This window comes from Bos grunniens, chromosome 23 (assembly GCF_055505025.1).
Source record: "Bos grunniens cultivar Pamir isolate PY7600 chromosome 23, Bosgru_T2T1.0, whole genome shotgun sequence".
NCBI lineage: Eukaryota > Metazoa > Chordata > Mammalia > Artiodactyla > Bovidae > Bos > Bos grunniens.
Window position 1 is genome coordinate 10,000,001 of NC_141187.1, and position 27,411 is coordinate 10,027,411.

At 39.5% G+C, this 27,411-nt stretch overlaps 1 protein-coding gene across 9 annotated transcripts in view; it reads right to left on the minus strand.

Moving 5' to 3' along the window:
• Positions 1-27,411, minus strand: part of ILRUN (inflammation and lipid regulator with UBA-like and NBR1-like domains) — a 106,109-nt gene that overhangs the window by 47,581 nt on the left and 31,117 nt on the right. For 5 of the 9 annotated variants that reach the window (XM_086371238.1, XM_086371234.1, XM_086371239.1 and 2 more), the window contains exons 2-3: positions 17,342-17,496; positions 11,576-11,773 (exon numbers count right to left, since the gene is read on the minus strand). In XM_086371238.1, coding sequence (XP_086227364.1) covers positions 11,576-11,773; positions 17,342-17,496 — 353 coding nt within the window. The remainder of the gene's footprint in view (positions 1-11,575; positions 11,774-17,341; positions 17,497-27,411) is intronic. The other 4 variants (XM_086371240.1, XM_086371236.1, XM_086371241.1 and 1 more) reach the window with 1 other exon arrangement.

Genomic DNA, 27,411 nt, shown 5'->3' on the forward strand with positions numbered 1-27,411 from the left:
AGTTAAGTAAATAAAATGTATTATTATTAAGTGTTCCTTAAACTCTTAGTAAGACTTAGGTCAGATAAGGTCTGCTTTCCTAATCACTTCTGACTTCTAACTACAAGACAACTGTGAAACTAAAGGACAAAACTGAAGTGGCTACAAAGCAAAGCCTGATGCACTCTAGAATTCAATTACTTTCAAGATGATCTCAAAACCAAGTATAAGCAAAATCCTTAGAAGCTGTAAGAGGAAACTGGAAGGGCACTGACCACTACAAAGCAAAATCTAGAGGCTCAAAGCACTCATTTGAATGAAACAATAGAAGCAACAGTTAGAACTGGATATAGAACAACAGACTTGTTCAAAACTGGGAAAGGAGTACATCAAGGCTATATTTTGTCACTTTGTTTATTCAACTTACAGAGTACATTGTGTGAAATGCTAGGCTCGATAAAGCACAAGCTGGAATCAAGATTGCCAGGAGAAATATCAATAACCTCAGATACGCAATGAGGGAGACCTGGGTTTGATCTCTGAGTTGGGAAGATTTCCTGGAGAAGGGAAAGGCTACACACTCCAGTATTCTAGCCTGGAGAATTCCATGGTCTGTATAGTCCATGGGGTCACAAAAAGTCAGACACAACGGAGCAACTTTCACTTTCAGATATGCAGATGACACCACCCTTATGGCAGAAAGCCAAGAGGAATTAAAGAGTCTCTTGATTAAAGGTGAAAGAGGAGAATGAAAAAGCTGACTTAAAACTCAACATTCAAAAAATGAAGATCATGGCATCCAGTCCCATCACTTCATGGCAAATAGATGGGGAAACAATGGAAACAGTGACAGACTTTATTTTCTTGGGCTCCAAAATCACTGTGGACGGTGACTGCAGTCCTAAGATTAAAAAAGATGCTTGCTCCTTGGAAGAAAGGCAATGACAAACCTAGACAGTATATTAAAAAGCAGAGAGACCACTTTGCCTGCAAAGGTCCATATAGTCAAAGCTATGGTTTTTCCAGTAGTCGTGAATGGATGTGAGAGGTGGACTACAAAGAAAGCTGAGCACTGAAGAATTGATGCTTCTGAACTGTAGTGTTGGAGAAGACTCTTGGGAGTCCCTTGGACAGCAAGGAGATCAAATCAGTTAATCCTAAAGGAAATCAACCCTGAATATTCATTGAAAGGACTGATGCTGAAGCTGAAGCTCCAATACTTTGGCCACCTGATGTGAAAAGCCAACTCACTGGAAAAGACCTTAGTGCTAGGAAAGATTGAGGGCAGGAGGTGAAGGGGACAACAGAGGATGAGACAGTTGGATGGTATCACCGACTCAATGGACATAGTTTAAGCAAACCCTGGGAGATACTGAAGGACAAGGAAGCCTGGAGTGCTGCAGTCCGTGGGGTCTCAAAGAGTTAAGACACAACTGAGCTACTGAACGACAACAAAGCACTCCTACCTTGGAGCGAAATGTCCAATAGGGACATTCTCTTTGTAAAGAAAGGGAACTATAAGCTGTTTAAAGTAAAAGGGAAGACAAATTAAGTATTTTTTAAAGGGAGATTTTTTTTTTCAAGGTAAAGATTACAGAATGAACTAATTTCTAAGTGATATGTATCTCTGTCATTCCAAGGAAAAACTCATTAGAGCACTGTGTGGCTAGTCAAACCATCATGAAAAGAACAGAATGGAATTTGCTTTTCAATCATGAGAAACGCTGGACTGGAAGAAACACAAGATGGAATCAAGATTGCTGCGAGAAATATCAATAACCTCAGATATGCAGATGACACCACCCTTATGGCAGAAAGTGAAGAGGAACTCAAAAGCCTCTTGATGAAAGTGAAAGTGGAGAGTGAAAAAGCTGGCTTAAAGCTCAACATTCAGAAAATGAAGATCAAGGCATCTGGTCCCATCACTTCATGGGAAAAAGATGGGGAAACAGTGGAAACAGTGTCAGCCTTTAGTTTTTTGGGCTCCAAAATCACTGCAGATGGTGATTGCAGCCATGAAATTAAAAGACGCTTACTCCTTGGAAGGAAAGTTATAACCAACCTAGACAGCATATTCAAAAGCAGAGACATTACTTCGCCAACAAAGGTCCATCTAGTCAAGGCTATGGTTTTTCCAGTGGTCATGTATGGATGTGAGAGTTGGACTGTGAAGAAGGCTGAGTGCCAAAGAATTGATGGTTTTGAACTGTGGTGTTGGAGAAGACTCTTGAGAGTCCCTTGGACTGCAAGGAGATCCAACCAGTCCATTCTGAAGGAGATCAGCCCTGGGATTTCTTTGGAAGGAACGAAGCTAAAGCTGAAACTCCAGTACTTTGGACACCTCATGCGAAGAGTTACTCATTGGAAAAGACTCTGATGCTGGGAGGGATTGGGGGCAGGAGGAGAAGGGGACGACAGAGGATGAGATGGCTGGATGGAATCCCTGACTGGATGGACCTGAGTCTGAGTGAACTCCGGGAGTTGATGATGGACAGGGAGGCCTGGCATGCTGCGATTCATGGAGTCGCAGAGTCGGACATGACTGAGTGACTGAACTGAACTGAAGAAGATACCCTCTTCAAATATTCCTACCTTTAACTACAAGACTAATAGGGGGTTAAAAATAAAAAAGTGTATCATGAGCCATAATTAAGGAATATAAACTGCATCACAGAAATTAAGATATCAGATAAAGTTAAAAGCCCTATCCGTCAATTATTTTAGATCCTAATCACCAGTCTGCTTAAAAAAAAAACAAAAACCCACATATTTTTCAGTAGTTACATAGATCCCCCAGTTTCAGTTTTGCTCTCTGCAAGCTGAGTTACCTGAAGCCAACCTCAATCTGAAAATACTAAGTGGAAAAGTCCAGAAATACACAACCTGTAAGTTTTAAACTGCACACCATTTCTAAGTGGCATGAGGAAACCTCACGCCTTCCTGCCCCATCCCACCCAGAACCCTCAGCCATCAGCACTGCTTGCTCTGGACATCCAACCACTCACACCATCACAGCTTGATGATCCAGGATCCCCCAAAGCAAATGGTCCCCTCGTAGGCCTTTTATCATCTCACATCATCACAAGAAGGGCGAGTACAAACAGTAAGATACTGCGGGGCGGGGGGGGAGGAGGAAGACCATACTCAGGTAACTCTTATCACAGCATATTGCTGTAATTGATCTATTTTATTATTATTATTAATTTCTTATTGTACCTAACTTATGAACTTTATCACAGGTATGTACGTATAGGAAAAAAATATATACACGGGGTCAGCACTATCCATGGTTTCAGGCATCCACTGGGAGGTCTTGAAATACATCCCTCAAAGTGGGTAGAGGGGATGAGGCTATCATACTGATAAATTAGGTACTCAGCATAATTTGAACAAGAAGCAACTACGTTTGCATCCTTATTTTTAAGAGATATGCTCTGGTCTGATTCAGAAGCAAGTGTACATAATGACACTTATTAAAAATTCCCAGCACACAATTCAGTAAAAATTACTCATCTGAAACAATTTCTGCATATATATAAACATTTTTTTGTGATGGAGAAATGTACATATCTCCTCCACTGTAAGTCTTACTTGTTGCCTCATTTTTAATGTTTCCAAAACCAATATGACCAAATATGTTCATTTACTATAATGGCTCTTCCCTTCTCTTTCCAAGAAAAGTAGTCATTAAACCAATGATACATATTAAAATTATGTAAGAATCAAAGAAGTGCAGGAAGTTTTATGAGTATATGTTTTACTAGGATAAGGATATACTCTCTAACTAAACACTTTTTAAAACTTGAGTCAATCTCAGCTATAGCCCTTACCAATGCATACACACAAAAAAGTTAAGGATTATGTTTTTTTAAAAAAGCAAATTATGCCGAAGTTTTTACTTCTTAAATGGTCAGTGGTTTTGGGATTATTTTCTTTTTAACAATAAGTATAACAATAAATATAACTAAATATATTTGTTTTTTTAAATGAACTGTCAATCCCCAAACTTTGAATCCCTGGAACCTAACATTCCAGATCAAAGATGTTTCTACTATGAAGGGCTCTGGCTCCTGTAAGAAAAAGAGATGCTGCCTTTAAATTATATTTTTGCTCCTCTACCAAATCCTTATAGTTAAAACATTTGACAATTCATACCTAGACGTGCAAATATCTTATTTACTACATTTTAAAGATATAGCCCTGTTTCATCTCATCTCTCGATTTTCCATACTTCATAGAGGTTCAGGACCCACATGTCCACATTTTAGAGACTAATCTTCACAATGCCTTTGACTCCTGGACACAACACCCAACAGTAACGACCACTTGGTGTCAGCACAACAAAGCGGCTCATACGAACCAGGGGCTTCTCTGAAGCTGAAACAGGCCATCACCTTTCATTTTTTACATTTTTAATTGAAGGATAACGGCTTGACAACATCATGCTGGTTTCTGCCATACAACAACGAAAATCAACCATAAGTGTATATATATTCATATATTCCCTTCTTTCCACTCCCCAACCCATCACCTTTGAAACTTAATATAGGCCTTAGAATGTAAAGATATTTAAGGATTTCGGATCTCATTTACAAATTGAAATGTCCCTTCTGAAAACATTTCCCATACAAATCACAATCAGCTTAGGCTACCATTTCTTTTATCGGAAAAGAAATATGTTTCATGACTACTCATATTTCTGATACTGAAGGGATCTAGAAATTAGAATTGAAACAGAGAGCATCTATTGAGGATAGTCCAGAAGTAAATGAAACAGGCTTTCTGAGTGCAACATAAAAGAGAGACATTCTAAAGGTGGGGTCAATAAGTAAAAGGGAAGAGAACTGGTAATTAGTGCAAAGTAGGACAGCATCCATATATTAATAGAAGACACCGGTGTAGAGTATAGAAGAAGTCTACGAAACCAGAACTTCTTTTATAACATAATCAGTTAAAACGCTGGAGAAGAATGAGGAGTGGCAAATCCTGCACTACCTGGTTAAGGTGGACATTCTGTAAACTGGAGAAACTGGGAGATATTACAAAGGTTTTAAACAAATGGTGTGCTTACACAGGGGCACCCATCAAGCTTCCTAACCTGTGGGTCTATATTATGTATTATGATTTGGGAGCTTAATAAGAGAAGTTCCATTTTTAACCTCTGAGAAAACTAAATGAATAATGTTTAAGTATTTTGTCTACATGTGAATTGTCCCTAAAAACCTGTGTGAAGCCTTTATTACGAAGAGTTATTTCAAGTGGGAGAAACCTTCATTAGCACTTGATCACCAGAGTATCACATGACAACAGTGCCTACTTTACAACTCAAACCACTCTGTTTTAGAAGGAACCATCAAGGGCAGGGGTACAGCTCTCTTGTGGAACTCTGAAAGAGGGTGCTCCATTAGGAAGAGGGGAGGCATGTTTGTATCAAGGCTAAAATGGGGACGAGCACTCATGCTCCTTTGCTGCTGCTGCTAAGTCACTTCAGTCGTGTCCAACTCTGTGTCACCCCATAGACGGCAGCCCACCAGGCTCCCCTGTCCCTGGGATTCTCCAGGCAAGAACACTGGAGTGGGCTGCCATTTCCTTCTCCAATGTGTGAAAGTGAAAAGTGAAAGTGGAGTCCTCAGTCGTATCTGACCCTCAGTGACCCCATGGACTGCAGCCTACCAGGCTCCTCCGTCCATGGGATTTTCAAGGCAAGAGTACTGGAGTGGGGTGCCATAGCCTTCTCCCTCACGCTCCTTACTCCTTTCCAAGAGTCCAAAGTGTCCCACTGACAAGCATGAGCTCCTTGGGAAACACTTCCTACCTAAGAGTCACCCTGCTGATCTCAGTCTAACTCTCATTTCGCTCACTCTGGAAATGGAGAGAACTTGAGGACCATTTACCCCAGTCTCCCTAAACTCTGCCAAGTTCCAACACCCAGGAGCCAAAGTTTTCCTGTGAACCCTGTATGTCCAATGGCAAAAAAATCATAAAACTACTTCAGATGATTTATAGCTATAATTTACAGCTAATTCATAACTTTTACCAAAACAAATCATTGCTTATCTCTGGTCTTCAGTTTCCCCACCCATAAAGTACAGCTAATACTTCCCTAAGACAATTTATACGAAAAAGCCCAATACAATGCCCAACGTAAAGTAGGCATTAGATAACAGGTTGCTTTTATCTAAGAAGCAAAAGTCTGTAGGAAGAAGATAAAATATTTGGGCCTGAAAATAAATCTGCCAAGAATCAAATACTTAGTGGTACTCAATCAAGGGAGTCAGAAATGTGTGCAGGGAGTCAGAAATGTGTGCAGTGAGTCAGAAATGTGTGCAGGGAGTTAGAAATGTATGCAGTGAGAGAGGAGGGGTGGCTGTCAAGATGAACATGCGGAGCTACAGGTATTTACTCAGAGAGGGACATAGACGCCTCACATAATGAAGAACTGTCCAGACAACAAGCCAACAGCACAATCCTGCTGAGAGACTGAAACAGTACAACCATTCTAAAGTGAAAGAAGACCCACTCTGTAAACTGTTAAATATAAGCAAAAGGTCCTTTTAGGAAGAGAAATGAGTTCAAACAACATAAGTATTACTACAAATATAAGGAGAATGGATTCTTTCTAGAAAAGACCATCTAAAGACAACAGAAAAGACCACCCAACCAAAAACAAGCAAACAAATAAGCTTTGTTCTTAAAACAGAAAGATGAGGCAAAGAGAAGTTACCTAACTTATACAAGTTTGTGCCCAGGAAACATGGTCCTACATTCCAAACTCCTAGCACTACACTAACCTCAGTGCACTAGCAAGTTAAGAGTGAGCAGAAAACCTGAAAGGCCAATCATGCCAAGGTGAACACGGCAGCTTGTTTTTTCCCCACGAGGCCACAGCTGCGGCTTTATGCACATTATGTATATTTCACTTTCTTTCATTTAGCAGTTCTGCTATCATTATGTGTTTTATAATTAACAGTAAAAGGAATTCACTGGAATATGGTAGCTTGTAAATGGAATTAAATTCTTTATTAGACTAGATGACCAGTTTGCAAACTCTTCTCCCCACAGCAATGGAGATTATCTCAGAAAGCAGGTGACATAGGCCAAGGAGGCTCCCAATTTAAAAAAGTCAGTTTCATTTTTATCTTTTCTTTTTTGGAGGAGGCATTCACATACATTTATCAAGGAAAAGATTCCACTGATTAAGAAAAATGCTTGAAAACCATGGATTCAGATGAATTATTAAGATCCCATGAAGGTATAAGATTTCAAAGTCCTGAAAAACAACTCACAGACTATACAACCAAGAAAGGCTTTCCATTTTTTACTGCCTTCAGAGCTAATATATTTACACTCTACCTACTTACAGAATTTGGGAGGGATGTTATAAGTATAAATTTTAATGTCCCATATAGTGATAATTATTTTTAATTTAACATTAACACACACACATACAAAATAAGACTAGAGCTCTCAAACAAGGGAGAACACTAGGAAGCAGTATCTCTGCATCAAAGAAATTTTTTTTAAAAAGTCATGTACGTCATCTTCCTCCTCCCTTAAAAACACTGACATGCATTTAAAAATTTATTGAGCAGCCACTCTCCAATGGGCTCAGCTTTTTCAAGATATACAAAGATACACAAGACATGTATCATCTTAAGTTTTAAAAGTGATATTAGACATTCACCAAATTAACTGGGCAGAAAGAGGTACAGTGACAAAGAGAAGCAAAGGAGGGAGAGGGAAGCTTATAGGGAAACGGAGCTCAGCATGGGGAAACGACTTCTGCCTATGCAAGCAGGAAGACTCTCAGGAGCGGCGGCCTGAAGACAGAGTCCAAAAAGGAAGAGACACTCTCTCTGCATGCTGACTGTAACATGACTGTTACATGATGCCGACTCTTTAGCCAACAGTTTACTGTTTAGTAGGAGAAAAGGATAAATAAACAAACACCTAAAACACGATATGTTTCAAGCGTGTGCGTAACATACGAACTTCCTTGGGGTGGTGGGGAGAGTAGGAAGAGCGGAAGAGGGAAGGAGGAAAGGTGACTTCACCAGGGCCCTGAGGATGAGCAGGGGTTTGTCGTAAGCAAAAAGGCATTTCAGGCAACAGGAACAACACAAGCAAGGGCATGGAGAAGAGAAACCATGTGGTGCCTCTGGGGACTGGATGCGTGAGTAAAGAGGTGACAGGATGAAAGCGAAATGAGGCCAGACCAGATGGTGAGGAGCTTTATGCCCGATGCCAAGGAACTTGGCTCTATTACAGAAGGCACAAAGGTTTTCAGAAGGGAATGATTTCACAAAAGATGACACTATGAGACACACTTTCTAACGTTTTTTTTCAGGCAGAAAAATATTTCAAGTTTCCACTGGCTGCAAAAATACATATGAGAAAATTAATTCCAGGACTTCTTGAAATAACTCCAAAGGTCCCACTGGCTATGAGTCCAGATAAGAGCTCCCTGAGGACAGGAGCGATTTGTATTTATTTTTCTCTGGGTCTCTAGGACATGGGATATAGAGAAACAAATAGGAATTGGTGTGTGATTAAGGATGATAAGACAGAACAAAAGATGACTCAAGCCTCTGGCCTGATCATCTGAGTTGGGTTCCCATAAGAAGAATAAGTTTTGCCTAGGAGATGTTAAAATTCAAAACTCTACAAAACATCCAGGGGTTCTGTCTGTCCATAAGCACTTCAATAAAGGTTTGAAGCTCCAGAGAGTCTGCACCACAGACATGACTTTGAGCACTGCCGTATATGCTGTACTGGTGACAGCTGAAGCCATCTGGGTGGATGAGGTCACTGAGCAGGAACAGCACCCAGTTCACAATCTAATACAGGCATACCTTGGAGATAAAGCTGCTTCGATTCCAGACCACTGCAATACAGTGAATATTGCCATAAAGTGAGTCACATGAATTTTTTTGTTTCCCAGTACAAATAAATGTTATGGACAAAAATGAAGTCTGCTGCACTGACTTCCTTTCATGAACAGTTTCTCTACAGCACGAAAGGCTGTTTTGACAGCATTTTCCCCACAGTAGGACTTCTTTCAAAATTGGGACTCAGACCCTGCCATTGCTTTATCAACTAAGTTTATGTAATATTCTAAATTCTTTCAACAACCTCCACAGCACCTTCACCAGGAGTAGATTCTATCTCAGAAATTGCTTTCTTTCTTCATCCGTAAGACGTAACTCCTTACCAGTTCAAGTTGTATGCTGAGCTTAGATATTCAGTCATATCTTTAAGCTCCCCTTCTGGTACTCTTGTCATACCTACTACACCTACAGTTACTTCCTCCAGTGAATTCTTAAACCCCTCCAAAGTCATCGATGAATCGACTTCTTCCAAAATCTTGATCACGTTGATACTTTGACCTCCCATGAATCACAAATATTCTTAATCTTTTCCAGAAGGATTTACTTTACCCAGGTGCATCAGAGGATTCACTATCTACGGCAACTACAGACTCACAAAATGTATTTATTAAAGGATAAAACTTGAAAGTAGAAATGATTCCTTGATCTATGACTACACAATGGATAGTGTGTTAGTAGACACGAAAATCTCCTACATTTCCCTTGGAGCTCTTGGGTGACCAGGATCACTGTCAATCAGCAGTAATATTTTGAAAGGAATCCTTTTCTCTGAGCAGTAAAAGTCTTAACAGTAGGCTTGAAATATTCAGTGAACCATGTTGTAAACAGATGTACTATCATCCAGGCTTTGCTGTCTCATTTACAGAGCAGAAGCGGGATAGATTTAGCATAATTTTTAAGGATCTTAGGGTTTCAGAATGGTAAGTGAACACTGGCTTCAACATAAAGCCCCCAGATGCCTTAGCCTCTAGCAAGAAAGCCTGTCCTTTGAAGCCAGGCACTGCTGTTTCCTCCTTAGCTATGAAAGTCTGAGATGGTATCTTCTAACAATATTAGTATTTTGTCTACACTGCTGTTTAGGGCAGCCACCTTGGTGAATAACCTTAGCTAGATCTTCTGGAAAACTTCCTGCAACTTCTACATCAGCTCTCGTTCCCTCACCTTGCATTTTTATGTTATGGAGATCACTTCCTTCCTTAAACTTCAAGAACTAACCTCTGCTAGATTTAGCCTTTTCTTCTGCAACTCTCTCACCTCTCAGTCTTTACAGAGTTGAAAAGAGTTAGGGCCTTGCTCTGGATTAGGTTTTAGCTTAAGGGAATGTTGTGGCTGATTTCATCTTCTATCCAGACCACTCAAACGTTCTCCACGTCAGCAAGAAGGCTATGTTCCTTTCACTGGAGTAGCACTTTTCCTTTCCTTGAAGGACTTTTTCTTTGCTTTCAAAACTTAGCTGTTTGGTGAAAGCGACCTAGCTTTTATTTGGTCTCATCTTTTGATATGCCTTCCTAAGCTTAATAATTTCTAGCTTTTGATTTAAAGTGGGAAATACGTGACTCTTCCTTTCACTTAAAACACTTAGAGGCCATTGAAGGGTTATCACCCAATTTAATTTCAACATTGTTTTATCTCAGGGAATACGGAGGCCCAAGGAGAAGGGAGAGAGATGGGGGAATGGCTGGTTGGTGGTCAAAACACATGCATTTACCAATTAAGTTCACAGTCTTATGTGGGTACAGCTCATGTCACCCCAAAAGTTATAATAGAAACAACATAGATTGCTCATTACAGATCACCATAACAAATATAATAAAAATGAGAAAGTCTGAAATATTGGTAGAATTACCAAAATGTGACACAGAAACACAAAGTGAACAAATGCTGTTGAAAAAATGGCGCCAGCAGCAGATATGCTCAACAAAAGGCTGTCACAAATCTTCAATTTGTAAAAAACAGAATTATCTATAAAGCACAATCAAGTGAACAGCAATAAATCAAGGTATGCCTGTAGTCCCAGGGCAAAGATGAGGCTAGACAGAGAAAGAACATTCAGAGGAAAAACTAGAAAGGGATCATGTGTGACTAAGAAGGTAGACATTTCAGAAACCATTCAGAGTTTGGAGCCAAATGGTCAGTTAGTGTGAAGACTGGAAAGGAGCTACTGAATTTGGAAACTCGGTAGTTGTTAATCAACATTATCGAAGTGGGTATAGGATTGACCGGGTTGAAGAATAAGGGATATGGAAATAAGAGACAATGGATGGAAATCACGCTGTCCACAAAGTGTGGCAATAAAGAGAAGGAGTGAGAGGTTTTAGTATCTTGACAGGTCATCAGAGACATAGGCACATTTTGTGCATTATATCTTTCTTTAATACAACTTGTCTCTAGAGACTGTGAGAACAAAACTGCCTTCAGTATTCTTAGAGCACCTACTAGATTATATTATAAAAACAGCAGCGCTACTAAGTCATTGTTTAGACTGCAAGATATATCTCATACACTTCACTAAATGTTAACTAAATTCCAGCGTAAAGAGAACACTTGACTGAATCAATTAGTCATTAAATTCAAATCATTTACCAGCATGGGGCTGGAAAAGAGACCACACCCTGCTACATAATTTGACAAGCTCTGTGAGCAGTGCTGGGGAAGCTGAGAAGTTACCTTAACCCCTTCGCCCCTGGGCTGCACAGGGACATACTCACCTCCATAGTAGAGTCCCGTAGCAGTGCACATCCGCCACTGTCCCTGATACATTCCTGCTCTGCTGGGGCTGCACATCTGGACGCTGACATCTGCAATCTCTTGGGGCTCTAGCGATCTCACCATCACCATGTTCACATGTCCAAACTGGTCTCCCCCGACATATTTAAGACAAACCCCTGGAGGCCAGGCCTCTGCCCCTGAGTTCAAGCAAAAGAAAAAAATGTTAGGCAATCAGTGGTCCTATGCTGGGTGCAGTTTATTACAAAACTGTAGAAGATGCCTCTTGGTCTCTCACACATACATAAACCTACCCATACTCTTGAGCTATACACTGATTAGAGAGAATCAGAGTCGACAACCTCTGACCAATGGTCTATCCCTAAGAGAAAGCACACACGGCAAAAGCAAGGCAGTTTCTCAAGAAGTAGTGTTTTGGGGGCCCAGGGAAGGCTACGCATCACACTAACCCGTAGAACCTAGGAATGAAGTCTGAAAGGAGCCATGGAAACGAAGCTCAGCCCCACATCTCTGGAGGACTGCTTTCTTCTCTACTAAGAAACACGACCATTTGCACTTTAACTTTTGAACTGACATTCAAAGTAAAAATATGCCTGACTGTCCCCAGTTTTTCCGTTGAGGAAAGAGGATGAAACTCATGAAGAGTAATTTCTGTATTACTTTCATTTTAAAACTACTTTTTCCCTGCTTTTTCTTCTGGAGTCCCTAACAATGAAAAGATTGAGGGTCAAAAGACTGCAAATAAAGACAGAGGAGTCAAGTGAAAGCTTCATTTTCAGGGGCAAACAGTAGTGGGGAAAGTATGAACAGCAGGCCCTGAGAACAGTACAGTGACCCATGGTCTCAGGGGTGGTGACACCAGCCAGAGGTGCTTGTAGAAAGAACAGGAACGGCAAGACAGAGAAATAGCTTTGGCAAGAATGCCTTGTCCGCCTTTGGAGGTGGCAAAGGTCCTATTTGGTTCCCACTCCTGTGCACCTATATTCATGTAACTAACTCACATGAGAAATCAATACACTGACTTCTGACCGGTCACAGGTAGCCACATACAGTGACTAGATGTGATACTTTCTGTGAAGTCTCTCTGACACACTCCTTTTTACTATACACAGAAACCTCTCTGTATCTTTTTTACATTCATTATAAACATAAATCACTATGAAAAGCTGGGCACGGCAAGACTCTCAGCATGTTGAAAACTCATCTAACAGTACTCTAGGATTCCTCAGTCCCTTGTTCTTGAAGTGCCAGGCCAGTTTAGAAACTTGATGGCTTACTACTCAAAAAAGGGAGAACCAGACAGGAAAAGCAACCAACACTCTACTGCTGAGATCTCAGCCTCATGAATGGTACCTGCTGTGGCTCATGCTATTTAGGGTAGCAGATGGAGCAGGGGTTGCTATGTTTTTTGTTTTTTTTTTTAATTCTAACAGCAAAGTGCCCTCTTAAATTAACACTTTAAAGGGCAACTGCTGCTATTGAGAAGGTTGTGGATGATACAAGGGTAATACACGCAAATTCTTTTTTTCATTTCTGGGGCCTATGGCCTAGCAAAAGTATATTTGTCTTAGGTCAAGAATAGTAGCAGTTGACGTGAAGTACCTTGGAAAATGTTGGTCTCTTTAAAGATAAATATCCAAAAGAAAAATTAAATTACTACTATAGGGGTGAATCCATAATTATTCTTTAAAAGACACATATGCACACATGCACGCGCACGCACACACATATCAAACAAGACAACATCTGTTTATATGAAAACCCAAGAATGTTTTTAGAACTTTAAAGAAAATGAAAACCAAGACCGCCTGGGTATGGGAAATACTTGGCTGCCCTGATCAGACAAGCACAAGCAGCTGAGACAGTTGGATCTCTCATCTATGCAAAAGAGGGAGTACTGCTCTATTCCCAGGAGACTTGGTAAGCTGTGAAACTATTAAAAATTAGATGGCTACGGTTCTATCTTTTTCTGTGTCAGACCCTACTGATGTGGTACTTGGAGAGCTTCTTGAAGAAAAAACTGGAAGGGTTATGCATCATCAGCTCTAAAGTGTTACTTGGCTATAAAATGAAGAACCAATCATCTGCCTTCTGAGAGCTGCCAACAGTTTACAATGACATATAGTTCTTACAACCCCAAATGTAAAGGCAGGTAACTCTGAAAAGGTCACTGATACTGGTTCCTGATACAGAAGGAAGGGAAATACTGATGGCTGTTTGACCTACCAAGCTAAGCATACCAGAAAAATCTGGATTTGAGAAGTGTAACATAATAGGGCTTCAAATTAAGTCTCTTACAAACTGGCTTACTGTGGGGTAGATACATGCTTCTAGAAGAAAAGAAAGACTAGTCTATGTTTTACAACTTTTCAAGTTAAGTATCACAAGCACACAAAGGTTGCGATTCTTCAGTTATTATGGAATATAATTTTATTAAAAAATAAAAAGTCAAAACAAGACAAAAAAACCCTATCATATGGCAACTTTGAGATGACAGTGAGTATGGCAAAAACAAAAGTCCACCAGTTTCAGAAAGTCTGAGATTTAGTTTGGGGACAGAAGGAACAGCCAAAGAGCAAGACAAACTTCAACGAAGACCCCCTTCTGTTTTTTAACCCCTCGTAGTTTAGAGAATGCATTTCAAATTAAGCTACAGGCAAACAGAGACCTTCACTGATCTGGGTACCATTTTCTTTCCTGTACCTGATAAAGTGACTGGAACATAAGAAATGTAACTCTATTAAGGAGCTGAAGAAAAATGGAGGGAATAGTTGTTCTTTCTCAAGTTTCCCTTCCTCCCCCATCAACTCTTGTTCTATATTCATTTCTACGTAGTTTAGAAAATATAGATGACTTTGCGGTCACTCTCTCATATGACAATCACAACTACTTCATTAAAGTCATATAAATGTAAGAGTTATCATAATATGCTTAGTTAAACACTCATCACAGCTGGATAGCAGAGCATGGCTATGATAACTGAGAAGCTTTAAGTAATGGTAAAGAGAATGGTCTACTTTTGGCTTAAGAGGGACAGTTTCAAATTTTCATTTTAAACTATAAAGTATCCTTGGCAAGTTTCCCCAAACTTCTAAAACTTACACAGTACCAAAAGTGTAGATCCTGGGATTCTGCATCTATGTCATTATATGTCTCACTTCTCTTTTTCTGTGATATGAATCTAAGGACTTTCATAGCAGGCATTTAATTTTAAACAATGCATGACATTTATCTTCCTTGGGGAAGGTGCTGGGACAGCTATATGCAGTTCCTTCCTATCAATCTCATCTTTTGTAAACTTGAATGTCCAATATGCCTGAAACATGACAGCAGAGAGGCACCATGAAAATTATTTATGAAACTCTTTCAGGGGGAACTTATCTCTTAAGGAAGGTTATGAATGAGAGCCAGAGGAGAAAGAGCTCAGGCCTACTCTACTCCTTCCTCTTTTTTTTTTTTTGGCCTCACTACGCAGGATATGAGAGCTTAGTTTCCTGACCAGGGACTGAACCCATGCCTCCTGCACAGAGTCTTAACTGCTGGACCACCAGGGCAGTTCCAGTCCACACTACTCCTGTGTTACCACTCCATCTGCAGAAAGAACTCAAGCCAGATTAGGATGACGCCGAAGAACCAGCTCACGTGCCTGCCTTCCTTGTATCTCTAATAACATATCTGTCACGTAACTATGGCAGGCCAGTTTCTTCTTAATCAAATGGAAAGCATTTAGTCTACAAACAAAACTATTTTACAATTGGTATAACAACTTCCAGAAGAAGACAAAACCTATTTGTTCGAAGTACCTTTCTAGCAACTGTTGCCCAATTTTTCAAGAGGTGTACAGGAACAAAAATGTCCTTTATAGGAAGAAAGGCTGTAGACCCAGAGACTGTTTTAAATTGCACTTATTATGCAAAAAGTAGGAGGAAAAAGAGCCAGTTCCACCAAAACAAGTTTTGCTTCAAGTCAAGGTGAAAGTCTCTTTGGGGTTCTGATTTGACATTCTAGCCATTTTATATCAATCCCTTCCAACCTCCCATTAACCCAAGGAACTGTCTAGTGAGTGAGAAGATATTTCAAAGAGGCTTTCTGAAATATAAAATGGTATTCTGCAACAAAATGGTATTTAAAACATTTAACAGTACTCTGACAACTTTCAGTATTGAAGAATACTATAAAGAACCCATGGAAAGCCAGACCATTTCCAGTGTTTTCACTATTAAGTAAACAAGGTCTTGGATTAATTATTTTAAATAAACAAAACTTTTAATAAGTTATACTTTCTAAACAAACATCACTCATTTAAAAAATTCATGGCTAGGTTTCAAAAGCATTTTTGATCAGCAACACAGATTTTAGTGAGTCAGAGAAGAAACATGATGAATAAAAGCTGACGTGAAGAAATTGTTTTAACGTTTTTAAAAGCAGGCAACATTAAGAAGGTGAGACAAATTAGGAACATAAAACAATCAAACTTGTAACAAGAATTTCAATAAAAATAGAAAACATGGCTATTTTCCTGTATTACCATGTGCCTCTCAAACTGACAATGCACCACACTGTTACAACCAAAGGGGAAAAGAAGCTAATGAAAATTTTATAAAGTCACTGATGTCCAGTCACCTGTAACAATGGGTCAATCCAGATTATGTGTTTTTGCTCCAACACACACCAAACCTTCATCCAAGCTAAAGTTATTTCCAAATAAGCCAGACAAACTAATAATAAGTTTGGTATACTAATTATGATATAAAAGGCTAGCTTAGCCAGTCTCTCCCCATCATAAAAAACTGAAGTATAAAGAACTGAGAAGTAAACAGCGTCCAACAAAAGGTTTGAGTCCTCAGAGTTTTCTATGATTTCACATCAGATTACCATTACTATTACCATGCTAGACAGGGATCCCCCACACCAAGAAATTTTAGCTAAATACTCCTTTTGTACTTTTAGAAAACTTTCCATCTCTCAGAATTTCTTTTGTAAACACTCAATAATAAGGAAGTTAAAGCATCCTCACCTAGTCAGCATAAATTGTTACTGGATGGAATTAGACATGCTAATAAACTCATTCAAATTTTAAAAGTCATTTGAAAAGAATGTAACAAGTTATCAGACATTATTTTCAAAGAACCATAATTAATTTATGCTGAATTTTTCTTAAGTCAGCAGTAAGTCAAAACAATCAATAATTCTTTAAAAAAGCAACTTCTCAATCTTTCCATCTTTTCTATTCTGAGCAAATTGGTACACTTCTTACCCTATTTTTCAAAGTGATGATAACAGCTCAGATAGATAGCTCGATGAAAATTTCAGACAGAATAATCCTTGTGGTTGCAAAGAAATGAGCTTTCAAAAGAGCAGATGCTCACAACTCTAGCTACCTTGTTCTTTTCAAGGATGTACCTTCTCTAGCATGCTGGAAATAACTGGAAGATTAATTAGAGCAGAAATAAAACGATGGAGTAGAGCTATACTTGTGGAGACAATACCACAACCAACACATGCCTAGCTCCTGGTATCAAAAGAATATTGAATTGTGTTTAAATGTCAAGACCGAAATTCTTCCTAATCTACGGAATATTTTATTGGTGTTTGGGTCATCATACCAGTACAAGAAAATGCTACATCATGTATAAGGAAAAAAAGAGTTACACAATCACGTAATTTAAGCTAAAACATTTCCTTGTTTCTTTTAACTGCTAAGAAAAGAAAACTGGGCAAGGGAAGATTGCTCTTTATACATTTACCAGAATTTTGGATCCGCCACGTTTTTATAAACTGAGTATCAGGAGGTATCGACTCCCCTTCTCCTATGGTGACATCTTCAACAAAGGACATGGAGGGTACACTGATGTTTGGGCTCTCAAAGTCATAATATGCGCCAATTGCTGCTTGTAGGTTCCTACAAATAAAAAGAAAAGGCAAACGACTTCAGTCCTCTCCAGAGCATATAATCTAATTGTCAAACAAAAGAAAACTAGGCCTGTTTTCTTAGGCCATGTTATAGAACCTGTATAAAGAAGGTATACAGATGGCTCCTAGTATGTTAATCTTCAGAGTCGTTGATTCTGGCTTAGGAACAACAGGAAAAAACACAAGGACCAACAAACTTGTGCAATACTTTCTTCACAAGGTACCCACATAGAAAGTAAGCATTATTAGCACCATCAGCAACAATGTGAGGAAGTTCCCCTTTTACCCATAAGGACAGCAAGTATGGCTAAGAAAGTCAATTAAAAGAGTCCTCCATAGATGTGACTAAACTTCAAGGAAGCTCCATTAAAGAAAATTCTCATTTTTTAAAAAGGCAATACTTGGTTCACAAAGTTTAATACAATGGGGATTTCCACGGTGGTCCAGTGGTTAAGAATCTGCCTGTCAATGCAAGGGACGTGGGTTACATCCAGGAAGATCCCACATGCCGCAGGGCGCCTGTGTTGCACAAGTTTTGATCCCACACTCTAGGGCCTGTGCTCTGCAACAACATAGGCCACTGAAATGAGAAGCCCACACACCACAGCTCAAGAGTGGCCCCCATTCTCTGCAACTGGAGAAAAGCTGGAACAGCAACAAAGACCTGGCACAACCAAAAATAACAAACTTTTAAAAAAGCTTCATACGATGAAAAATACCTATCTCATCTCTTCTTTTCCATACACACACACACACACAGGTATTATTTGTGGCTTTAATAGATATATCTAAACTTCCTTCAATAAAAAGTTATACACTTAGTGAATGCTCTCACCATGAACGTATGGAATGTCTATTTCCCCATTCATTCATTAACAATACTTCTCTAACATTTTGTATTTCTGTCAATCTGATGGGTGAAAAACAAGATCTTGGTGAGGTCTGAAAATGGTTTTCTCTTTTCATGAGAGGTTAAATATCTTTTGGGGCTTTCCAGGTGGCGCAGTGATGTGCAAGAGATGCAGGTTCAATTCCTGGGTCAGGAAGATCCCCTGGGGCAGGAAACAGCAACTCGCTCTAGTATTCTTGTCTGGAAAATTTCATGGACAGAGAAGCCTGGCTACAGTCCATGGGGTTGCAAAGAGTCAGACACAACTGAGTAACTGAGCACATAAGTATCTTTTACACTTTCACGAGCCATGTGCAGCTTCTTTTTAGAAGCACAATTTTGTAAATGTTGGTGTTTTTTTTAATTACTTATAAACTTCCTAATGAGAAGGAACTACCAAGCATACAAACCAGTCCCTAACTGAACAGAATCATACAGCTGACAGCTTGGCTCATCAGTGGCAGAAACCAAAGGCCACTAAGTTAAGTAAGCTGTGTTCATTAAAGAAATTGTTGGTAATTACATTAACTGCTTCTCTTATGGTCCTCCTCAAACTAGTGACATCATCCCCAGTCCCCAAGGAAAAACACAAAGAGCATTTTTCCAAATATAACCCGAGCATAAGCCAACGGACCCAGTGGGTTGTTTTTAATTATGCATAAACATAGCATGATGTAAGGCCTGACGGTACACAACTGCCCAACACACATGCTGTTAACAGCAAATGCTTTCTGCTGAGGGCCTGCCTACTCTTCCAGGTGTTTGCAGCTGCCAGAAAGGAGGGCTATATTTAGAGCAGCTACCTCAGGTCAAGCCCCATGCAACGGTGGCCTGCAGTATTAGTGAGTAATGACCGGAATTACATTACCACCAAATGCTGGCCTGTCACGTGTGTGCCAGATAAAATTTACATGGAGCAGAGCTGGGTGAGGGTCCAAACTGTGCCTGTTTATTTGACCATTCAATAGGAAAGCTTGGGCTTCAGTCTTTCCAGCAACTTCCTTATCTAGTTGGTACTTATCTAAAGTGAAGAATATGTGACTGGTCGAACTTAGGGAGTCCCAGATCCTACCACTCACCAACAGACTCAGGAGTCTGTCTGGAATCAGCCTTACGTTTAGAGATCAGACATAAAATGAGGGAAAGAAAAAGAGGCCGAATTTGTATTTTGTTCTTCTGAAAACTTTTTAACTGTCCACCTTTTCATAAAGATAATTTTTTTTTGCCAAAGGTCTCAGGCAGACAGCCTGAATTGTTTTCTGTTCACTTCGCTGTAAAATATGCTTGGGAGCGAAGAAACTATTTGTGCACTCAGGACAACTGCCAATTCTCATATTCAGCCTGTGTCATATTTCACCACTTGGCTGTGCCTGCTATCAGACAGGACTTTGAGACCAGCATAGCAGAAACACGAACAAGTGGAAAAGTCCAGTTACTCTACTTAGGCGGATCCACCCCACTCCTCAAACCTTTTTTCATACATTCCTACTTAACCCACAGCCAAGCCAACAAAACTGCTTACTTGTACCTATATTATCCAGAGAACTCAGCCAGAGAAAGATTAAGAAACATTTTTAAACCCCAAAGTGAAACTGAAAGTAGAGAACTAGTCTCCTGGCAGGAAAGAGTGAAGGATGACAAAGCATAATCATTTCCCAAGTACAAGGCAGAAAGAGAGGACATTAGCCTGGCAGTTCCCTAACCCACAGGGCAGGTACACAGCCCCCATCAGCGCTTAGACCATTTAGATCACTGCCTCCCTGGGCCAAGGAACAGGAGGAACAGACTTAAACAGCTCCAATTCAGTGTGAGAATAAGCAAACATGATAGCATGCACTCCTGCTTAAAACAACATGCTCAACTACTATTAGGCAACAAGAAACTCCACGTGCAACACAGATGGTTGAAGACATGGGAAAGAAACCCGGACACCATGCAGTGTTCAGCCCAGCCTGAAAGTTTAAATCTCCGGGCTCCTTCAGTGTCTTCGCTCAAGAAAAGTTTTTACTCTGATCTCAAAGTTAAAGGTGCCTAAAGAACGAAGGGGAGCAGTGTAACAAGCGGAAAAAAGGCACAGGCGAAGAAGATGGGTGATGGTGATGATTACATAACATCGTGAATATACTTTATGCCACAGAACTATGCACTTTAAAATGGTTAAAATGCTCAATTTTTATTTTACTTTATTTTTATTGATATGTCCAACTAGACAGCATATTAAAAAGCAGAAACATTACTTGGCTGACAAAGGTCCATCTAGTCAAAGTTACGGTTTTTCCAGGAGTCATGTATGGATATGAGAGTTGGACCATAAAGAAAGCAGAGTGCTGAAGAATTGATGCTTTTGAACTGTGGTGTTGGAGAAGACTCTTCAGAGTCCCTTGGACTGCAAGGAGATCAAACCAGTCAATCCTAAAGGAAATCAATCCTGAATATTCATTGGAAGGACTGATGCGAAGCTCCAATACTTTGGCCACCTGATGTGAAGAACTGACTCATCAGAAAAGACCCTGATGCTGGGAAAGATTAAAGGCAGAAGAAGGGGAGGACAGAGGATGAGATGGCTGAATGGCATCACTGACTCTATGGACATGAGTTTGAGTGAACTCTGGGAGCTGGTGGCAAGAAGCCTGGCGTGCTGCAGTCCATGGGGTTGCAAAGAGTCAGACACAACTGAGCTGAAGTTGATTTACAATGTTGTGTTGGTTTCTGATGTGCGGCAAAGTGATCCAAATATATTCTTTATTATATTCTTTTCTATTATGGTTTATCACAGGATATTGAATATAGCTCCCTGTGCTCTACAGTGGGGCCTTGCTGTTCATCTGGTAGTGTGTATCTGCTAATCCCAAACTCCTAAATTTATATCCTCTGCACCCCCTTTTCTCCTTTGGTAACAATAAGTTTGCTTTCTATGTCTGTGAGCCTGTTTTGTAAATAAATTCATTTGGATCATGTTTCAGGTGTTTCAGGTTCCACATGTAGGTAATATCACTTGTTATTTGCCTTTCTGACTTACTTTGATCAGTATGATAATCTCCAGGTGCATCCATGTTGCTGAACGTGGCATTATTACATTCTTTTTATGGTTGAGTGATATTCCATTATATATATTCACCACATCTTTGTTATCCATTCATCTGTTGATGGATAATTAGGCTGCTTCCATATTTTGGCTATTGTGAACAGTGCTGCGATGAACATGGGGGTGCACGTATCTTACTAGTTTTCTCCCGATACAGGCATGGAAATGGAATTGTTGGATCATGTGGCAACTCTATTTTTAGTTTTTTAAGGAATCTCCAATTGTCTCTATGGAAGAGCTTACACTAATTTATATTCACAGCAGCAGTGCAGAAGGATTCGCTTTTTTCCACACCCTCAACAGCACTTGTTATTTGTAGACTTTTTAATGATGGCCTTTCTGACTGGTGTGAGGTGATTCCTCACTGTGGTTTTGATTTGCATTTCTCTAATAATTAGCAATACTGAGCATCTTTTCATGTGCTTACTGGCCATCCGTTTGTCTTCTTTGAAGAAATGTCTATTTAGATAGTCTGCTCATTTTTCCATTGGGTTTGGTTTTTTTTATTATTGAGTTGTATGCACTCTGTGTGTATTTTGGAAATTAAGCCTTTGTCAGTACATTGTTTGCAAATATTTTCTCCCAGTCCATCAGCTGTTTTTTCAATTTATTTATGGCTTCCTTCCTGTGGAAAAGTTTTAAGTTTTTTATTAGATCCCATTTCATTATAAAAAGGTAAAATTTTAAATGGCTTTATTTAGAGGAAGCTCCTAATCCCTGGTTGTGGGGCTTTGAACAAGTGGCTAATCATCTGTGTCAGTTTACTCATGTACAAAACTGAGTTTTTTATGGTAAGTTTGGCTTATATTTTATATTACAAAGTTGGGCTGTGAAGACTGCATGAGGCAATGTGTGTAAATGCCAATGCCTTAGGTTGGCAGACATTTAATTAACGAACATTTATCCATGTGCAAGGCACTCAGCCTTGGACAGAAAAGAAACCCATTACAGGCAAGGGTCCTCTCCATTATAAAGCCCAGCAGTCTGCAGCAAACCAGGGACTCAAACAAGGGTAACTGCAACTATCTCTCACACTGATGCTTATCAGCCCAAGGCAGCTTTTCCATCTGGGGATAACAAAAAATGGGCTTGGTGCACAACACAGTTTCAACCACACTGATAATCAAGTTAACCTGATTGGAGTAGATGAATCTGGTAGTGCTGATATGTGTTTTCTGATGAAACACAATTCTGTAACTCAGAAGTGATACTGTCCAACCTTCATTTTATAGATGAGGCCACAGACACACCGACAGGTAAATAACTTGCACACGTCTATCTATATCTTTTAACTTATCCAGAATGTTCCAATTATCTACCAATGCTCTGAACATCTTATTTTCTTAAGAACATACTAAGTACCATCATGAATTCTATAAATCAGCTAATTATAACATCTCATTAAGCCAAATTTTTGAAAGTGGTCAAATGTCTAATTGTGTATATATTCACAAACACAGAAGATTTATTTTTGTACTATTTATACAAACATAAGTCAGATTAACAGTCTTATGAAGAAAAATCATCAATATACTGAATATACATCAGGAACATCATCCCAAAAATACAGGAGTAAAAGAAAACAGTTAAAAAAACTAGGAAATCAGAATTTAAGAAGGAATGCCAGAAGTCCAAGTATTAGCTCAGATTTTCAGCAAAATAAAATTAGATATCTTTCCTTTTCCTCTCTGAACAAGAAACTGAAAAGGATTCAAATTACTTGTAAGAAAAAAAAAAAAGAAAACTATCCATACAATCTGGACATAAATTGGGAAATCAGAATAATGAATCAATCCAGTTAAACATGAACAGCAGCATCTTCAGGCTTCAGGCAATACTTACTCAGAACTTCAAGAAGTCTCTCTCACCTATAGAGTGTCAACGACCCTGCTCTCAAGGCACAGGCCTAGCAGGAACCAGAAGACCTCACTATCCTGAATGACTGAGAAAACCTGACTAGAAAAAGGGTCAGCAAAACAGGTGGCAGTTCTTACCAGGGCTTTCCAACATCAACTCAACAAGCCTCTTGTGTGGAAGACCAAAATGAGGGGCAAAAAATGTGACTCTCAATAATGTTAAGGCCTCGAAGAAACTGAGAATTTTATTAAAACAAAGATGAATGCAGGTAGGGAACAGAAGCTGAACTAAAGAAGGCTCAAATATTTTCAAACCTAAAAGTTAACTAACAGATGACACTATTTAATATGTGAAGACAGGAAGAAAGAACTAGGGAAAGATTTTATTAAGAGGAGCAGCAAAGGTCACACCACTGTTTACCCACTTCTTAGAGCCCTCGCCAAGTCCAAGATTGTTTCTTCATCCTTCTTTTCCTGGCTATTTACTGGCCCATTAATTCTTAAACTTTTTAGAACTGGTCCTTCTAACAGCAGCAGCTATACCGCTTCCAAAGAGAAAGTAAAAAACTAGCATTCTGCATGAAAACCCAAGGCAGTGGCACTGTTTCAGATTATAAGTATGCAGTTTCAGGCTACGTACTTTAAAGGATAAGATATAATTCAATGGTATTTATTTTATTCACAGGGATTTGCAACTACCTCTACTTTCAAACTTTTAAATCATTTGAGATAAACACCACATACCCATTAAGTAATCATTTCTCATTATTCCTTCCTCTCCATCCCCTGACAACTACAAATCTGTTTTGTCTCTATGAATTTGTCTATTTTGGATAATTTATATAAATAAAAGGAATGACACAATATGTGCAACCTTCTATGTCTGGCTTCTTCCACTTAGCATAATATTTTTGAGATTTATCCCAAATGGTAGCATGTTGATCAGTATTTATTCCTTTTTATGGCCTAACAATATTCCATTATATGTATATACTACATTTTGACTATCCATTCATTTGTTGATGGGCATTTGGATTGTGTCTACCTTTTGATTATTACTGCTATAAACATTCATACACAAATGTCTGGGTGGGCATATGTGTTCATTTCTTCAGATATATACCCAAGAGTAGAACTTCTGGGTCACGTGTAATTCTTCTGTTTAACTTTTTTGAAAAACCACCATACTGTTTTTCACATCAGCTGAACCGTTTTGCATTTTTATCAACAATGTATAAGTGTTTCTATTTTTCTACATCCTCACAATACTTCTTTTTTCTATTATTAGAGCCATTCTAGGGTGACTCCCTGGTGACTCAGACGGTAAAGAATCTGCCTACAATGTAGGAGACTCGGGTTCAGTCCCTGGGTTAGGAAGATTTCCCTGGAGAAGGGAATGGCTACTCACTCCAGAATTCATGACTGGAGAATCCCATGGACAGAGGGGCCCGGTGGGCTACAGTCCATAGGGTCACAGTCGGAGATGACTAAGCGACTACCACTAGTGGGTGTGAAGTGGTGTCTGACTGTGGTTCTGATTTTCATTTTCTTAATGAGCAATAAACAACTTTTCGTGTACTTGTTGGCTATTTGTATATCCTCTTTGGAAATAACATCTATTCAAATCCTTTGTTCATTTTTGTGACTGGGCTGCTTGTCTTTCTATTGTGCAGTTGAAAGAGTTCTTTACATATTCTGGATACTAGAACCTTATTAGATATAAGATTTACAAATATTTTCTCCCATTATGCTGACTGTCTTCACTTTCTTGATAAAGTCTTCTGATGCAACACGAAGTTTGTTTTTGTTATTGCAGTCTAATTTATCCAGTTTTTCTTTTATTGCACGTGACTCTGATGTCAAATCTAAGAATCAGTAGCCAAATTCAAGGTCATGAAGACTTATCCCTATGTTTCTTCTAATAGTTTTATTATTTTACTTTTATTTAGGTCACTGATTCATTTTTTATTTAATTTTTGTATAAAGAGTGAGGCAGAGGGTCTAACTTCATTCTTTTGTCTGTGGTTATCCAGTTGCACCAGCCCCATGTGTTAAAGAAGATCAAATATTTTTAATAGAACAAAAAGCTGGACAGCCTCTTGGGTGTGAGTGGGATTCCGCCCTCTGTGTGATCCTAGCTAGCCAGTGGTGACACTTCGGTTGCAAGGGCAATAAACGGAAAAGCTCAGCCCTCGGAAACCGAGCGGGGACAAGCTGCGACGCACGATGCACCTCGCCGTGACTCGAGCGCAGTGCGCTTCTGCTCTGAGCAACTGAGAGACACATCCCACTCCCAAACACAGTTTCCAGGGCTGAAAGAACCAACAACAGTTATGTTCAGAATCAAACTAAATTAGCAGCATAAAAACCCTTCCCTAACTGCCAATCAATAACTATAGATAGTATTTACTTCTCCTGTATTTCTTTTCGTTAAATTTTCACTCATTCATGACTCTAGGTACTAGAACAGTAGATAAATAAGACAAAGTCTTTGCTACCAAGGAACACAAAGTCTGTTAAGAAAGATTTGGGGGACTTCCCTGGAGGTCCAGTGGTTGAGAATCCATTTTCCAAAGCAGGGGACACAGGTTCAATTCCTGGCTGGGGAACTAAGATACCAAGCACCACAACTAGAGAGCCAGCATGCCACAACTGAGTGCATGCACCCTAGAGCCCGTGCATCACAAGAGAAGTCTGCGAGCTGCACGCAGAGAAGCCTGAGCGTGCCGCAGCTAGAGAAGACCCCGCACCAAAGAACCTGCGTGCCACAAGAAGACAGCGCCAAGTTTAAAGAAAAAAAAGGTTAATATCAAAAAAGAAAAAGATGTGGAAACATGATCACTATTCAATGAAGTAAATTTCAGAGAGGAAACCTAACCAAGAACTACAAAAGTACAGAGAATACCCTTCTCCAACTTAGGACGTTAGGGAAAGCATCATCAGCTAGGTAACATCAAAACAGTACCCCCAATGAACTGTTTAACCATCTAAAGAAAGGGGGTGAAGGGGCATTTCAGATACAGGGAGAGAATCTCCAAAGGCACACAGAACACCACACACTCACAAACAGCCAGAAAAAGAGGTCTAATAACATTCAAGTCTCTGGTTCTGGTTGTTTCTGAAGCCTAAAAGAATTGCTAAGTTAGGTTCTAAGATACTTTTGTATCGTTATTAATTCTCATTTTTATTCAGACTAGTTTAAGACAGAGTTCCATTCTCTCCAATAAAGTCCTAACTGAGACAAGACTAAAGTATTACAAAAGTTAGAAATCCACAATATATAACAAAGTCATGGTGAGGTAGGAAGAAATGGGCTCCCTCTGTCTTGGCTTAGCAAGACGGCAGTCCTGTTATGTCGCAAAGTGACTGGTTACACTCCATACATACTCCAAAGCTAGATGAAGTCTTAGGAGCTTGGACAATAAAAGGAAACTGCCCACAGAACACTGGGCAAACTTGAGTAAAGTTCTTCAAGACAATCCAGTCTGGCTTTCCAAAGGCAAGTATGACATACAAGATAAGAATATAACTTTCTGCCTAAAGTCAGAGACCTGAAACTACTAATGGTCAGGTAAAAGGTAATTAAGAGATTTATGCTGAATTTCAGGGCAAGAATTCTCTGTATCAAGAAAACTGTGAGACCCTAATGAATACAATATAGACAGCCCCTTTCGAAACTTCTCCCAGGGTCCCCCAACCTGCCATCTCCTCCCTTCATTATGAAACATATCTGAAAGAAACATAGCTGGGGAGAGGGGAAATTTTAAAGGGAGTGACATTCCACAGATTTGAGAAAGCTCAAAATCCAGAATTATGCATCCATGCCCTGAATAGAAACCTTTAACCTGAAGTGGTAAGGAGAGCTAAGGGACTTAACCCAATGCTAGCAATTCTCTTTAGCAATCTCAGGAGACTCAAATCTGATTATATTATTACTGGAGTTGGTCATTTATCAAAGGGGATGTTTGAATATGAAATGGATAAGCAATGAATTTAAGTTTTTAAAAGAGCTCTATAATTATAGAGGTGCCTATAATTACTATACTCCTCATCAAGCCCTAGGCCCCCAAAGTA